The sequence below is a fragment of the Leopardus geoffroyi genome, chromosome C2 (assembly GCF_018350155.1).
Source record: "Leopardus geoffroyi isolate Oge1 chromosome C2, O.geoffroyi_Oge1_pat1.0, whole genome shotgun sequence".
Taxonomy (NCBI): domain Eukaryota; kingdom Metazoa; phylum Chordata; class Mammalia; order Carnivora; family Felidae; genus Leopardus; species Leopardus geoffroyi.
This window is the reverse complement of record NC_059333.1, coordinates 69,912,140-69,928,198: the sequence shown is the minus strand read 5'-3', so window position 1 is coordinate 69,928,198 and position 16,059 is coordinate 69,912,140. Positions and strand designations below refer to the sequence as shown.

Sequence of the window (16,059 nt, the reverse complement as noted above, 5' to 3'; positions counted from 1 at the left end):
GTTCTCCAGGGAATCACAAATGCATGCCTCTACATTTGAAGTATCACCACTAGCTCTCCCTCCACCACACAGCTGCATTTCTCAGGGTTTCCATGAGCCCCTTCTGGCCCCTCAGCCCCATTAGGGCTGTGCCAGCCACATCTGCCAAGTCCAGCAATGGCATGGCCAAGGAAGTAAACCAGCTTCAAAATGTGTATCAGCATAATGCTAGTGCCAGAAATGTGCTTCTGCCACCAGAGCAGTGAAGATGAACCAAACAGGTGGCCGAGTGAAAGAAGACTCAGACCCAAGAAACTGAATAGAACTACCATCCTTAGAGTACAATAGAGACCAGGCTTTACATGCAGGGTCCCTGCTACTCACAGTTTTTTACTTATCTCTTTAAATAGTGTCCATGGTCTTAAGTGTTTCTGCTTTTTCACTACATCTCTTGGTATTATGTGGTCACTAAAGCATAGTTGACGATCATCCACAGATGAGCATAAATAAGGAGCATTTACACATCTGCTCCTGGGGGAGAAATTCTGAGGCACTCCCCACAACCACCACCATTGTCCAGCACATCCACAGTCACCATGGCTGCCTTAACCAGTAGAAACCAGGTGTGAGGCAATCGCCATCTGCATTCCACACCTGCAGCAACCTTCACACTTAGAATCCAAAGAGAACCTTAGAGAAAGCAGGTTTGATGCATAGACCATTGCTGCCCACCATCATTACACCTGTAGGCCCCCTCATCTCCTTACCACCCTCTTCCATTGTCCTGTTCCAATCCAATCTTTAGCCCATCCTACTCTCTCCAGATGTGTCCCCTGCACTCCATCACCATGGCCTCCCTTACTCTGGCTCCTCATCCCTTCAGTGGATAAAAGTTCAAGCTCTGGTGCTAAAGCACCTAGCTTCTTGTTATACTGGCTCTGTGTCCCTAGGCAAGTTACCTAACCTCTCGGAGCCACAGTCCCCTCATATGTAAAAGAGGAAATAAACATACTCACCTCGAAGTTATGCATATCAAATACTTATAACAGCACAATAATGTAGGTTAAAAATAATAATTGCTAGAATTTATTTATTACTTAATAGATCAATTCCAGGGGTTGGACACATTGTCTTTTCCCCCTTAAAATCACATCTGAAAATTCATCCATGTTGTTGAATACCACAGTAGTTAAAAAAGCTAGTCAAAGAAAACTACATATGGTATGATACCCTTTGTATAAAACTCAAAAACAAGCAAAACTAGGGGTGCCTGAGTGGTTCAGTTGCTTAAGTGTACAACTTCGGCTCAGATCATGATCTCCCAGTTTGTGGGTTCAAGCCCCACATCAGGCTCTGTGCTGACAGCTTAGAGCCTGGAGCCTGCTTTGGATTCTGTGTCTCCCTCTCTCTCTGTTCTTCCCCTGCTCACACACTCTCTCTTTCTCTCTCTCTCTCAAAAATGAATAAATGTAAAAATAAATTTAAAAAAAAAACAAGCAAAACTAAACAACATATTGTTTATGAAAACATGTGGTAAACTATACCAAAAAAGCAAGAGGATAAACACAAAACTCAGAGTAATGGTTGTTTCTGGGGGGGGGGGGGGGGGGTTCATGGTGGGGAGGAGCCACAGGTAGCTTCAGGTAGCCACAGGTAGCCTCAAATGTCACTACAGGTGACATTCTACTTTTAAAGTTGAGGGGTGGGCTCTCAGATGTTCATTTTATTATTATGCTTCATAACTTACATATACATTATATCTATTCCTTAATAGGTAATAAATATTACTATATGTGCATGTGTATATACAGGATAATAATAATAATAATTATTATTATTATTATTATATAATTATATATATAAAGTATAATAATTATTATTATTATACTTTAGGAGACAGACTAAGAAGTACTGAGTGCCTGGGTGCTACAGAGAGATTGCTAGATAATTCTTCACCACACACTTGTGGGATGGGCATTCTTTTCCTAAATTAAAAATCAGAACATTAGACTCAGAAATACTGAATAATATGCCCCAGGTCTCACCCCATGCCAAATACCTTCCATTTGCCCCTCCAAATCCATTCTCCATCCTCTCCCCTCAAGCCGACGCCCTAGGAGGCTGACCCACATGGACTGCATCAATGGGCTTACCTGGCTTTGGTTGCATTCAGTCAATGACAAACGATGACAGGAGGTCAGAGAATGAAAGGACAGTGAAGTTAAGAGTCTGGATTCCCCTTGCCCCCCCATCATGGAATCACCCATAGCCACAGCTCCTATCAGGTGGCCCTCTCACACAGCCGTCTCTCTCCAGATTCTAAGAACTGTTGATCATCTTGCCCTTCAGGGCTAGAAGTAGTAACATCTCCCCTCCCTATTGTTTCTAGCCCTGGTATAACTTGGGAATCCAAACCTTGCTGGTTTCCCTGTGCCCTGCCTGCATGACTATAAATTGTACCTTCCTTAATCTTTTCTCAGATTACCCAGGTTGAGTGGCCATTAGCTTCCTTACTGAGTAGTGATAGAGCTGGGATCTGAACCTCAGTATCTTCTGCCATCCTAGGACGCTTCTCTTTCCTTTGTTGGAAGGTCTGCACAGCTCCAAGGAGAGTGATCACTAATGAGGGTAGTTACTGTTGTGATTTTACACTCCTTAGCAGCAGAGTAGAACACTATTTGCTCTTCAGGACTTGTGTTACACACAGCTTAACAATAGGGACACTTAACTGTTATTGCTCAATTTGTGTAGAATCTGGGAACTGTAATAAAAATTATAAGCCCTCTATACATAAGCAACAAAATAAATTTAAAATGAGTGTGAAAAGGCATACGTTTTGGACAATGCTCTCATTGGTCCTATTTTCTGGACCTCCCGTCACTACTCCCTCCCTCCTCCTTTAATTGATAATCTCAGAACAAAGGACAGAATGCCAACAACACATCTCAACAGGCCCGTGCAATAAGACGCACTCAGTGATTATAGTTTGGATAGCTTGGGCTCTCTCAGGCTGAATATAGTGGGAGGAAACCCTTGCAGTTTTTACCTCCTCATCTTTTAACTGTCTTTCTGGCTCATTCTGCATATTTCTACTTTCTGGTGATGCTGTACAAAGACAGTGCTGGCTATAAGCCCAATTTATCTCTTGCTGAAGTCAGTAGAACAAGAGCAACTGTTATCAAATAATAAGCTGTGAATATTGGCACTTTGGTTTGATTGGCATTACAGAATATCCCATCTTAATTTCTTGTCATCTCTCCTCACCAGTATGATATCTGCAATTCTTGCCAGAACACTTAACATCTCAGCTGCCCTGCTAAGAGCAGAATTAAGTGGCAGACACATCAAGGGGCTAACAATCAGTGCCCTTAGAAGTAGCAGAAAGATGGTCATGACAAAGCAGGATAACAAGGATGATGAAGAGGAGAAATTCAATGCAATAAAATAATCCAGGTTTTTTTTTTTTTTTTTTTTACTAGATACTTAGAATTTCCTATTTCAAGCATTTGTTCAACTCTCAATAATCACGGTGAGTAGATTATCCACACTGTGAGCTCTGCCTGGGCAATTATTTACTCTCAGGCTACATTTTCTATCCTGTCCCTCAATTTCTAGGAAAATTCATCAGTTGATTGTATCTGAGTATTTGCCTTCTGTTCCTTTCATGTACAAGTAGCTGCAAACAGATAGCAGAGCAGGATAAAAAAGCTAGCTAAGTATAGCATGGATGACAGTCAGAAAAGATAACACGAGAACCCACCAAGATGCCTATCCAGGCCCTGGCTTATAGTAGGCACTCAGTAAACATTGTTGAATTCAGTAAGTGGACTTATTAGCAAGTTGAACTAGAAGACTTTTCAGGCCCCTTCCCACACTGCTAGTCTGTGATTCCTCAAAACAAGATGACAGAAAGCATGGAGAAGATCCTGGAGATGGGTGCTCAAAGCCATCAGAGGCACAAAAGGGAAGTTGGAAAAAACTTAATTCCTGCCAAGATGGATCCCAAAAGAGTAAGCAGGACTGTTCCAAACTGTCACACTCCAGGATGATCCTTGGTCCCACGTGATGCCCCCAAATTCCCACAGAGTCCAAAGGAACTAGAAAGCAGTTCTCTCAGGATTTCAGATGTAGACATCATCTGAAGTGAAATCCCAGGCCCTAACTTATTTAGGGAGCCTGAGAAATGACGTGTATGTTAGTGGGGGTAATAGTACTCTGTTTTGAGGTCCTAGATTTTATGATGCATTTTCCCCCCAATATCATAGAAACACAAAATTCGGGGCAAGAAATCTTAGAAATGATCTAATCCAGCCTCCAGCCCAATGGAGGAATTCTTCCTACAGTATCCCTAACAGAAGGTCACCCAGTCTCCAGCTGACAGAAAGCCCACCTACTTCCTCCAGGGGCAGCAGCATTACTGCTGGACAGCTCCCAGGTGGGCAGGTTCTTTCTTCACTTCTACCCTTTGATGCAGCAGGGACCATGCCTGCTCCCTTCTCTTTGGGACAGCTCTCCTGACACCTGAAGTCAGGAATCACTGTTCTTCCATTTTCATCCCTGCCAGAAAACATCCTTCAATCCTTCAACTACAGAGACACCCAGTTTGTGGATTCTTCAATACGCTGCTCCCCTGACAATACTGTAAGTGGTCAACAGCATTCTTAAAACGAACTGGCAGAGGTGCACCTGGGTGGCTCAACCAGTTAAGCGTCCGACTTCAGCTTAGGTCATGATCTTACAACTCATGAGTTCGAGCCCCGTGCTGGCTCTGTGCTGCCAGGTCACAGCCTAGAACCTGCTTTAGATTCTGTGTCTCCCTGTTTCTCTGCCCCTCCCCCACTCACTCTCTCTCTCTCTCTCTCTCTCTCTCTCCCTCCCTCCCTCCCTCTCTCTCTCTCTCTCTCTCAGAAATAAATAAACATTTTAAAAAAATTTAAAAGGGGCGCCTGGGTGGCTCAGTCGGTTAAGCATCCGACTTCGGCTCAGGTCATGATCTCACGGTCTGTGAGTTCGAGCCCTGTGTTGGGCTCTGTGCTGACAGCTCGGAGCCTGGAGCCTGGAGCCTGGAGCCTGCTTCAGATTCTGTGTCTCCCTCTCTCTCTGACCCTCCCCCGTTCATGCTCTGTCTCTCTCTGTCTCAAAAATAAAATAAACATTTAAAAAAATTTTTAAAAATTGAAAAATGGACTGGCAGAGTTCAGTGTTGCAGAGTTGAACGCAGTGGTCCAGATGTGGCCTGGCCTTCACAGAGGATGGTGGGACTATTTCTTCCCATTCATTTATAAATTACCACAACCATCTGTTTAATCATCTTTTCTAGAATAGTGCCAGAAATGGCCGTCAAGATGACTCATTCCTTAGATTTCAGGATCTTCTTTCATCACTTACTGGTCCTTATTTGCCTGCCTTCTTTTAGCCAGCTCATCTCTTATGCTACCAGCACAGTCATATATTGCACTGCCCTTTATTCTTACTGGTTTGTACAAGGTAGGGAAATATCCAGGTTTTACCTAACTTTATCAAAATATCTTTTCCTGCTCACCATGAACACTCAGTCAGCCTGGCATACAGAGCCTCTAAATATTTGTTAAATAAATAAAGAATGAATGAATGCATGAATAAATAAATGTCAAATGTCACCTACAGATGATTACACCAGTTTGTAGAGCACACTCCACCCCAAAAGGAGCCTGTCTTTTAGCTTCCTGGGCCATGACCCAGAATAGATCATTTCTTCTCATCAGTATCATTGACCTCGTCTAACTATTCATTTTCACAGTTTCCCTTCTTTCCCAAACCTGTGGTTAGCAGAAGAGTAGCAAATATTATCTGACCCACTAAGTTCTTCAGTTTCCCTCCCTAGACTTCAGTGTCTTTAGAACAATTCTGTTCCAGGTTTTGCTTCCAACAGTAGTCATATGTGAACTTGGAGACATGAGTGGCATGACTAGTTGGTAAACTCTGCAGCCTGCCAGGTACTCACACTCCTCCTGAACAAGAGCCCTTGGGGCAGAGGTGGCAGAACTCCAAGGAAAATCCTTCCCACTGAAGGCAGCAACAGGAGTCCTGCCCCCCACCTGCCAGAACCTGTGAAGAACCTCTTCTGTTCTCAGGAGCAATGCCTGAGACCACCCTCTGAGAGGCAAAGAGCTACCATCTAGTATATTCCTTCAATGATAATGTATTGTTTCTCCTTATCTGTGACCTTCCTTTCAGCCCCTCTTGGATTTCATTCCCCTTCACCCAGCAGAAATCTTTCCTTTTAACTGCTTCCAATCTATTCTGTCCTATCTTTGCTTAACAAATCAGAATGAAGAAAAGTGTTCTTCAAACTCTTTTACCTTCTATTCTGTAGAAGGTAAGTGTATATTAGCTGCAGGGATGTGATAAACATACCAGAAAGGAAAAAAATATACCTTTCGTATCTCCTGGGACCCCAATTTCTTCTGGCTCTGAAAGAACTAAGAGTTCATCATGGGTCTCCGTGAAAACTTTTCTTGTAAATTGCTTTAGAAAATGCCTGGTTTTATGCCTGATAGTAGTATACTTGGGAAAGGTGCTTTTAAAACTGCTTAGCCCCTAGATGACTAAATTGCTAAATTACCTACATCAATCATGGGTTATTTAGTCCATCTCCTTGCCTCTGAGACAGATGGGAATATTTCTTCTCTCCAAAGACCTCCAAGAAAAAAAAAAGTATTCTATTCTATTCCTCATCCAAAGACTCTTGCACTCCAAGTTTAGAAGTTCTTTGCATAGAACCCAAGTCCCTTTTGTTGGAACTTAAGACCTTTCATCTTTTTTTTCCAGTCTCCAGCGGATATCATAAAGAAAAAAAATAGACACTATTCAACATCTATTTGTTCACAGCCTTCTGCCTGGGGCTCTTCAGGGTTCCCCATTCTATTCAATATCCTCCCAAGCACTTGATGGCTGCTCTTAAAACTCCTTTACCACCTGCCCATCACCATCCACCAATCCCTTTATATTTGTCTCCCTCATAGCACTTTGAGACCTAGCGCTTGCCTCATTTGACACCTGCTTCAAGAACTAATCAGCGCTTGTAACAATTATCCAAGGTCTCCTAGCAGAGGCGGAGCTGAATATGGAGCTCCTGTCTATAATTTACTAATTCTCCTATAAAATGCACAGAGACAAGAAGATTTTGAAGGCCCAAAGTACCACTTCTCATTTGTCACAAGAAACACTTGACAGGCTCCAGCTCCATTAAGTGGCAGAGAACAGAAATCTCTCTGGCAAAGTGCAAGGACAGGAGAGCCCTGGATCAGGAGTCAGGAAGGCAGAGTTCTAGGCCAGCCACTGACACTGATGCCCGGTGAGCAGCTCTCATCCCTACTGACCCTAATTCCTAAGCAGAGCACAACATGTAGTTGCCTAGACAGCTTCTCAGGGCTCTTCCAGCATTCACATTCTGTGATTCTCTGAGTCTACAAAAGCCTTTATTCTCCCTTCTTAAAAGATACAGACCATGGCCTCAACACGTCTCTCTCCACCACCTCCATGGCCAGCACCACCAGGAAACACTTGGAAACCAATGTTTCTCAACCTGTTAAAATGATCATCGTTCCCTGTCCCAAAAGAACTTTTCTATGCTTCCTTCCTCAATTGTCACAGTCAATGAAAATTTAATGCCGTGAATATATTGTATACCTTTCTAGGTACCGTATATATACCTGTGCTTAATACATAAAAGGACAGGTTTTTGCTACCCCCCACGCCAAGAACCAATTTTCATCCTCCTTAGAGACAATATTAACCCTGCTGAAAATGTGTGATCTAGATTGGACTGAGGGCTGAGTCTAACTGTATGATTCAAGTGGGGTTATTTGTCCCAAACTCCAAAAGCCATAAACCATATTCACAAGCCGTAAGTTTTGAAAACAATCCATTGCACAAGCCAAGGTGGACTCAGCTAACTTCCTACTTCCCTAAGGAAAACAGCAGCTTCCCACCCTCTTCCCCAGGCCACAGAGTCTCCACTCCAGGGCCTGTCCTGGTCTTCACCTCTGCCCAGGGCTCCTACTCCATTCATATGGATCCCAGCAGTAACAATGGGCATGATGAGAACAAGGTGAACAATGGGTGACATTGTTCCAGGAATAATTAGAATCCACTCCAAGGGCAGAAACAACTGCCCGGGCTGGGATGCAGGCTCATTCCAGCTCACTCACACGAGCCCAGCTCTCCACTCCCAGGCAGGATATTTCCCCTTCACCTTACCTTGGCACGCTGGCCAAATAGGTCACGAGTTTCCGCAGGTCTTCCTGTCTTATTCTGTCATGATTGCTGCGAGCAGGGAAGGTCAGAATGGGTCCACCTCGCTTATCACGGCCCCCTGTAGGGAGGAAGAGGAGGGCGGTTAAGAAAACCAGCTGGAAAGCATGCTGCACAGAAAAAAGAATTCCATCTGAGTGCTGGATGAAACAGGCAGAAATACGGTGCCCGGAGAAATGCAGTCACTGGTTAGGTGAAGGGTATGGAGTTTGGATGTAGCTAACATGTGTAACCTTGGGCAAGACTTTTTGACTTCTCTGACACCTCATTTGCAAAGTGCACCTGAAAATAATGATGAGCATCTTACGGGGTTGCCACAAGGACTGATGGGGAAGCACTTTAAAACATAAAGCTCTCCACAACTGTGAGATGATAATGAAGGTGGTGGTGACTGCTCTCATTGAGAAAACAAGCTATCGAATGTGTTATGGTCTTTGAAAATTTAACCTTCAATTCACTTCTCTTTGCAGACCTCTGTGAGGTAGAAGTGCTCAAGATGAACTGACTACTGTAGTGAGAAACCCTTAAAGCATCCATCCAGTACATCACTGCTGGGAGATTTTCAGATTCATAGAAAAGATGTTAAGTGCTTTCTACACAGTCAAGATTCCACCCCTGCCTGTCTGCCTGCCTGAGGTACCACCTGTCACTCCTGCTAGAGGAGTACAGATCTCGATCAGAAACAAGGATGCTCAAGGTCTTAATCATGGCAAATGCATATGTACACACTATGATTATAAATGTTTTCTAAATATCACATTAAAACAAGCAGGAAGGAGTATAGTGAAATGATGATCATTGTTGCTATTAGACAGCTGGGATTTTACATGGTTGCTTTTTCTTCTTTTTTCTAAACTTTCTTTTCACTATTTATTATAGGATTTAAAGATTTATTCTTTAATGGGTGCTATGATTAGGAAGCAGGGCCAAGTTTCTCAGGAGGGTCACAGAGGACAAAGCTAAGGTACATCCTTACAGGCACTGGTTATTATGCACAGAAAACCCCTGTCATGATCACAGACTCTTGCACACATCCCAGGCAGCTGCCTGACATCCTCCAGAGTGGGGACCACAAGGGGATACAATTCAAGAAGGGGGAGGAAGTGGCATGGCCATCACCAATACTAGAAAAGAAGCTTAAAGCTCAGCCCTCTGAATAAGGAGCTCTTCAAGGTAAGGCAGAGCCTCCCAGGGTCCCCACCCAAGTGTGAGTTCATGAATAATGTTTCCCTCTGATTGTGGGGTCCAGAAGCCATACAGACAGAAGGGAAGCTCGACAAACAAAACCTAAACCACTCCAGGATACTCCTGAGGAGGAAATAGGAAGACTGCAAAGAGAAAAGGATCAAACAAGATCAGGCCAGTGAGGGACGTGCCCTGATGAGAAAACATTTCAGCAGTACCACCCCCACTTCCAGCCCCACAGCAGGGCGATTTGTGTAGACACACCACAGCATGGGACCTGGGCCCCTAGCTCCAGACCTTCCATACCATGGGCCCTGGTTCTTTGTATGAAAAACCACCCCAACTCATCTACCTTGGAAATGATCCCCATTTCCCATCTGCCTTCCACATGAGGAAAAGGAAGCAGAAGGATTAAATGGAAGGTTTACCTGTGGGACCCAAGGAATTTAACAAAAATCCCCTACCCCTGGACAAGCAGAGCAAGACTAACTCCATTTTGTGCTACACCCACCATCTCATGTATAACCTCCACATGACCTACTTATTGCTTAAGACACTCCCCCACCCTAGTCAAGCCGCTGAGCACACCCTTACTGGAAACCGGCTTATTTAGGAATGCAGAACCCCTAACCGCCAAAGAATGTAAACCCCGCCTTTTGCTCGCCAAACTTGCACGTAAATTCTGACCAGAGTGATAGGCTAGTTGAAACAATTACTATAGGGTAAATTGTAATTCAATTGGCCACCTGCGTGTGGACTGACATAAATGTGCAACTTTCTGTGTGTGTTACAATCTCATTGGCCACTGGCCCCTATAAAACTGCTACGCCTCTTAACCTAGGGGTCCAAGTCCCTGCTCCGCTGTGTCGGGTATACTTGGGCCCAAGCTCGAGCTTGCAAATAAACCCTCATGCGTTTGCATCGGTATCGGCTCCTTGGTGGTCTCTTGGATTCGAAATCGGGGGCATTACATCCCAAAAGCTGGGAGCATCTCTTGTACCCACAACCTTCCTCTCTAGCCATGAACCATCCTAAGGATTTTCACTCTTGGGTGGTTTTAACTGCAGTTGTTGCCTTTATTCCTGACTTTCCGTAGACACAGTAGAGCCATAAGAACATGGAGTGCCAAGACTGGCTTATTTGGCAAAGACTCACTACAGACTTTGTAGGACTGTTGGAACTGTCCTTCCTGAGCTAGAGCTAGTTCTGCCCTTGGAAATAAGAGTTTCATAAATATGGCTGGGGAAGGTTCCAGATGGCAGAGGAGAGGGAGGGAAAGGAGAAAGCCTGGGTCAGGGCAGCCCGGTCCCTTCAGTAAGCATGGAGAAGGATTCAAGAGGGGGCAGCAGGATCAGCCAGGTGTTTCTCAGAAAGGAGATGACCTTGCAAGTGTGTAGGAAGCAGAGGAGGAAGGGGCATAGTGAAAGAGAATCACTGTGCTGGAAAGAGTGGACAATGGGTAGAACAAGGCCTCAGAGCCGGTGCAAGAAGAGGGGTCCTGTGCCCTTCTCTGAGGCAGGCTGATACAACTCAGAGAGCGAGGAGGAAACAAATAAATGAAGGAGTGGGAGAAATTCAGCCTGCCTGGGGGACACTGCTCTTTAGGTAAAATAGCAAATGAGGTCACCTGTCAAGGATCAGGATAGGTTCGAGGTGCTGGGAGAAAGGGGAGAAGACCATCACTGATCAGCGTCCCAAGAGAATGAACAGCAGGACTGTGTATGAGGTAGGCTAAAAGGAATGAGGCAGGGAACTGGGGCACAGTGAGAGGTCTAGCCATCGTATCTATGTTAGGTTCTAACCTGAGTGAAGGCAGAATAAAGCTAATGCATGCATAAGTGGAGAGGGCCCAGTGCAGGTAGGAAATGTCCTACTGGATCATGAGTTCCCAGAGAAGAGGGGACAGATGTTTTGCTCATCTGAAATCCATCCTTTCCCAACTTATAGGAGAACACCAGAAAGGGTCAAAGGTAAGAGGCTAAGTCCATGGACGCACATATCAAGGGTTAAGGTCGTAGATATTTATGGCCTAAATAAGGAGGTGGAAAACTTTGGTGCCAAGGAGGCTGAGAAGCCATGAAGGTGTAGGATTGGATGGATAGTTGATATGGTGCTGACATTACAGAGCGTGATACACAGGGATGAAGAATGAGAATCCTCCCTGCTGAAGTCAGTGTACTTTATGGAGGTGGATCCCAGAGGGTATGAGACACAAGTAGCCAAGTTTTGAAAAGGTGCTGGTAATTCCTTTACTCATCACATTCCTGCTGTGGGCCTGCACATGTGAGGCTTTGTTGCCAGGAGCTACAGGACAGGTATAAAGAGGATAAAGAGGGAGGGGACAGTCTGATGTTCTAGAAGTAGCACTGATCCCCTTCCAGAGAGGCAGGGCAGGGTAGGGTTGGGGAAGAGGCAAGACCAAAAGCAGGGACCATTAGGGCTTCCCTGACTGAGCCAGAGGAACAATGGTGCTCAAAAATTTTCAGGGGGTATCAGGCTCCAGTTAGGGCAAGTGGGGAAGGTGGGGGGTGGTGGGAGAAGAAAAATACATTGAGAGCATCATACCAAAATTCTGGTCCATGTAACAATAGTTAGCAAGATGTTAATGGATACACATGATTTCCTTAAGGGAATGAAGTTATTCTGTAGTTTGGGAGATGCTTTCATGTGTTTAATGGGCATGTGCTTTAACGGACACAGCAAATCTCCATGAGGTGGCTATAATATGCATTTCCCAAACTTATTTAAGCATAGGACCCCTTTTCCTTTTTTTGAGGACCATCTTGTGGGACTGCTGTTTTATGGAACATACTTTGAGAGACACAGGTCCAGGATACAAGACTGTACCACGGCAGCATGAAATTTCCCTGGGAACATAGAGAACATTGCTCGTGGGAGATCAGGAGGCAGAGAGACATCAGGGGGTGGCCAAAAGGAGGGTGTGAGTGTACAAAATGATAATAGGGGTGAAATAAGCCCTGTACAAGCAGATTGGATAAAAGGCACAAATGGGTGCTTGTGAGTGGGAGGCATATGCACTCAGAGGAAGCCAGAGAGGGCAAAGGGGGAGCCCACAGGTTGTGAGTATAGAGCAGGACCACCAGGCTGGAATGACAGAGGCTCCCTAAGGCACAGCCACAGAACCTGTCTCACACACACATGCACACGCCCACACACAGAAGCTGTTGGGCTGCACTGGATTATTCCAAATGTGCGTTCCCATGGCAGCACGCTTTCCTTTGCCCTGGCCATGCTGGGGGCAGGAGGAGAGGAGGAAAGGAACAAGAGACAGTTCGTTTCTCTGGTCACCACCTTCCTTCTCAGAAAGAAATACAGCTGCTACACTGTATTATTTAATTCTGGTTTCTTTGTTTTGTTTTATTCTTGTGTTTTGTCTTTTAAAAGCTCAGTATATAAGAGGCTTTATTGGTTTGTTTCTGGTTTCTGGGTTTTTTTGTTTTGTTTTTGTTTTTGTTTTTGTTTTTAATGCAGCCAGCTGTCTCCCTAGCATCCTCAGCATCTTCTCAGGCATGGGAAGACAATGTCCCCTAAGCCCAAAACTCCTGGAACCACGTGCAGATAAGTAAGACCCACCCCAGGCTGGTCAGCCCACATCAGTTCAAGGGAGCGAGCTGCACAGCCCCAGCCCCCTCGCTCCTGCTCTGGGAAGCATCTACCTGCCTCATGCTGGACTGTCTTCCTGGCACATTGTTTCTATGTTCTCCCTTAGGACAATTCTATCTAGTTGGGAAGGTTTTTTCTAGGGCTGGCTGAGCTCTGCCTCAGGGCTCCAACTGAATTCACATGGGAAAAAATAAGCCATGAACAATGAAACAAGGGTCCCCATGTCAGAGTCTACTGTATCTGCACTCATATGTCCTGAACTGATGCAGAACAGGATGGTGTTCAGAGGCTCTACACTAAAGCAAGGCAGGCCTCCTGGAGGAGGCAAAGTGGGCACTTACTTGGGAAAAACAGAGGCTCAAAATGGCAGAAAGTGTGGGTAAAGCATTGCAGGTAGAGGAAGTTTGGGCACAAGAGAAATGGGAGGATTAGCAGGAGACCCAGGGGACAGGAGGGACATCAGGTTAGATGAAGCTCCGGGCCCTAAAGAAGAAAAGATCTGATTGAACTCTACTTGGGAGTAGAAAGTAAACAATAGAGGCTGTGGGCCATGTCCTACAGCCAGGCTCTGGGCAGCAGCAGAAGTCAGGGGCCTAGCACTGCCCAGCAGCCCTCAGGACCTCCACACAAGGTCCTCCCACATGTTCAGCAAACACTCAGATCCAAGCTTACAAAGACTTTGGAGGTTGTCTTACCAACCCCTCTACCCGTAATCGCTGCCACATGATCCTACCAAGGGCTGTTCAGCCTGTGCTTCAACATCTGCAGTGACAGGGGTTCACTACCTGACAAGGTAGACAAGCCCCTAACGCTAATGGAGAAAGGCAGCTTCTTGGTCAATCTCACCTAGCAGCAACAACAATAAAACGCTGGTATCACTATTACTACTGCGTACATCTAGTACCTTACATACTCCCATCTCATACTTTGCTCTCACATCCCATCTCCACATTCTGAATCATCAGTCTCTCACCTTCCCTCTCAGCAGGTGGGAGACACCTGCCGCTAGGTTTCGCCTCCCTCTAAACCCCTCCTCACTCTCCCTTCTCTTCATTGTGTCTGTTGCCCCATCATCCAGGCCAGTAGCACCTATGATGTGCAGCCATGCCCTGTGGGACTGTGCTCACTTCTTCCCTGTGATTCTACCACCACACCTTGTGGACAATCAGGATCATCCAGAAACAAATGCTCAGTCCACAAGGCATGAATGCTTGTGATCCTTGGTGGGGCACTGCCATCATACCAGCCCCTGCTGGAGATTCTACAAGGGAAGTCTACAGAACTCAAGAACTGGCACCCAGAGTGATGCTGGTGCACCTGTAGCTTGCCTTCAATTACATCACAGGCCACCAAACTTTTCTTAAAGGTCCAGATAGTAAATATTTTAACCTTATGACTATCTGGACTCTGATAAAATTACTCAACTCTGCGATTGTAGTTAGAAAGCAGCCATTGGGGCATCTGGGTGGCTCAGTTGGTTAAACTTCTGACTCTTGATTTCATTTCCGGTCATGATCTTACAGTCCATGAGTTGGAGCCCTGTGCAGCACTCTGTGCTGACAGTTCAGACCCTGCTTAGGATTCTCTCTCTCCCTCTCTCTCTGCTCTTCCCCCCACTCATGTTCTCTCTCTCTCTCTCTCTCTCTCTCTCTCTTTAAAATAAACAAAAAAGCTAAAGGAAGAAAGCATCCATTCACACTACCTATAGCAGACTGAATAGTAGCCCCCCCCCCCAAAAAAAATATCAGGTCTTAATCCCTGGAACCTGTAAATGTCACCTTATTTGGAAAAAGCACCTACAGATGTGACCGAGTCAAGGATCTTGATATGGGAAGATGAGCCCGGCTTAAATGACTGGGCCCTAAATGCAGTTAAAGGTATCCTGTAAGAGGGAGGCAGAGGAAGATGTGCCACAGACAGAAGAGGAGAATAAGTGTGACCACAGAGACAGAGATGGGAGTGAATGCTGGCAGCCACCAGAAGCCGGAAGAGGCAAGAAGTGAGTTCTCCCATAAGAGCTTCTGGAAGTAGCACAGCCTTGCTGACAGCTTGATTTCAGACTCAGTAAACTGACTTCATGGCCTTCAGAACCATGAGACAATGAATTTCTGTTGCTGTGTGCTACCAAATTTGCGGTAACTTCTTACAGCAGCAATAGGAGACTAATACTGCCTGAACAAATGCGCATGGCTGTGTTCCAGTAAAATTTTACTTACAAAAACAGGTGGCTGGCCCACCAGCTATAGTTTGCTGACCCCTGAATCAGACAGTAAAAGATGCAGGTGCACAAGATGGGTTGGAGAGGAAAGTTGGAAATAAATATTTGGAAGTCATTACTCAGAAAAGTAAATGAATGGATATAAACATTCACTTGAGTTCCCTTTGCCAGGAAGGAGAGATAAAGAGGAACCAAAAAAAAAATGTTAATGTCCTTTCTGTGATCCAGTCAGAGATGAACCCAAATGAAACCTCTGGGAATGTGTGAGGTGAACAGACTCCTCCAACTGGACCATCTCCCACAAGGACCTTAGTGACCCATGAGGGACCTCACAGGCCTGGGATGGTGCGGTGAGGTAAGGTGTATGTGTGGGGGCTGTGAGGTGAGAGGCACCCACCTGTGGTGATGAATGTCATCCAGAGCACCCAGCTAGGATCAGAGCTCTCCCTCCTCTTTCTGCCTGCCTCTGGAGCAAGGATGCAGCCAGGGGCTCCTGAGTGCCACCCCACCCCCCACTTCTCTCTCACACACCAAGAAGTGACTGCCAGCATGCACACGTACACACACTCCTCCAGGTCTCTTATAGAGCAAAGTTCCACAAACACTCACCAGACACGAAGGCCACTTTTTCCTTTAGGATGGGAAGGACATCAGAAGCTTTCAAACCATCATTCCGAAAAGATCCTGTGGGATGACAAAACAGAGGAATCAGGGTGAAAGAGGCCAACTGGCTGAATCCCCGGGTGCCCCCCTCCGCG

At 45.5% G+C, this 16,059-nt stretch overlaps 1 protein-coding gene across 21 annotated transcripts in view; it reads right to left on the bottom strand.

The window, feature by feature from the left end:
* The window catches only part of KALRN (kalirin RhoGEF kinase), a 675,561-nt gene that overhangs the window by 466,626 nt on the left and 192,876 nt on the right, over positions 1-16,059 (bottom strand). For all 21 annotated transcript variants that reach the window (XM_045502312.1, XM_045502314.1, XM_045502313.1 and 18 more), the window contains exons 2-3: positions 15,911-15,985; positions 8,221-8,335 (exon numbers count right to left, since the gene is read on the bottom strand). In XM_045502312.1, the coding sequence (XP_045358268.1) occupies positions 8,221-8,335; positions 15,911-15,985 (190 nt within the window). The remainder of the gene's footprint in view (positions 1-8,220; positions 8,336-15,910; positions 15,986-16,059) is intronic.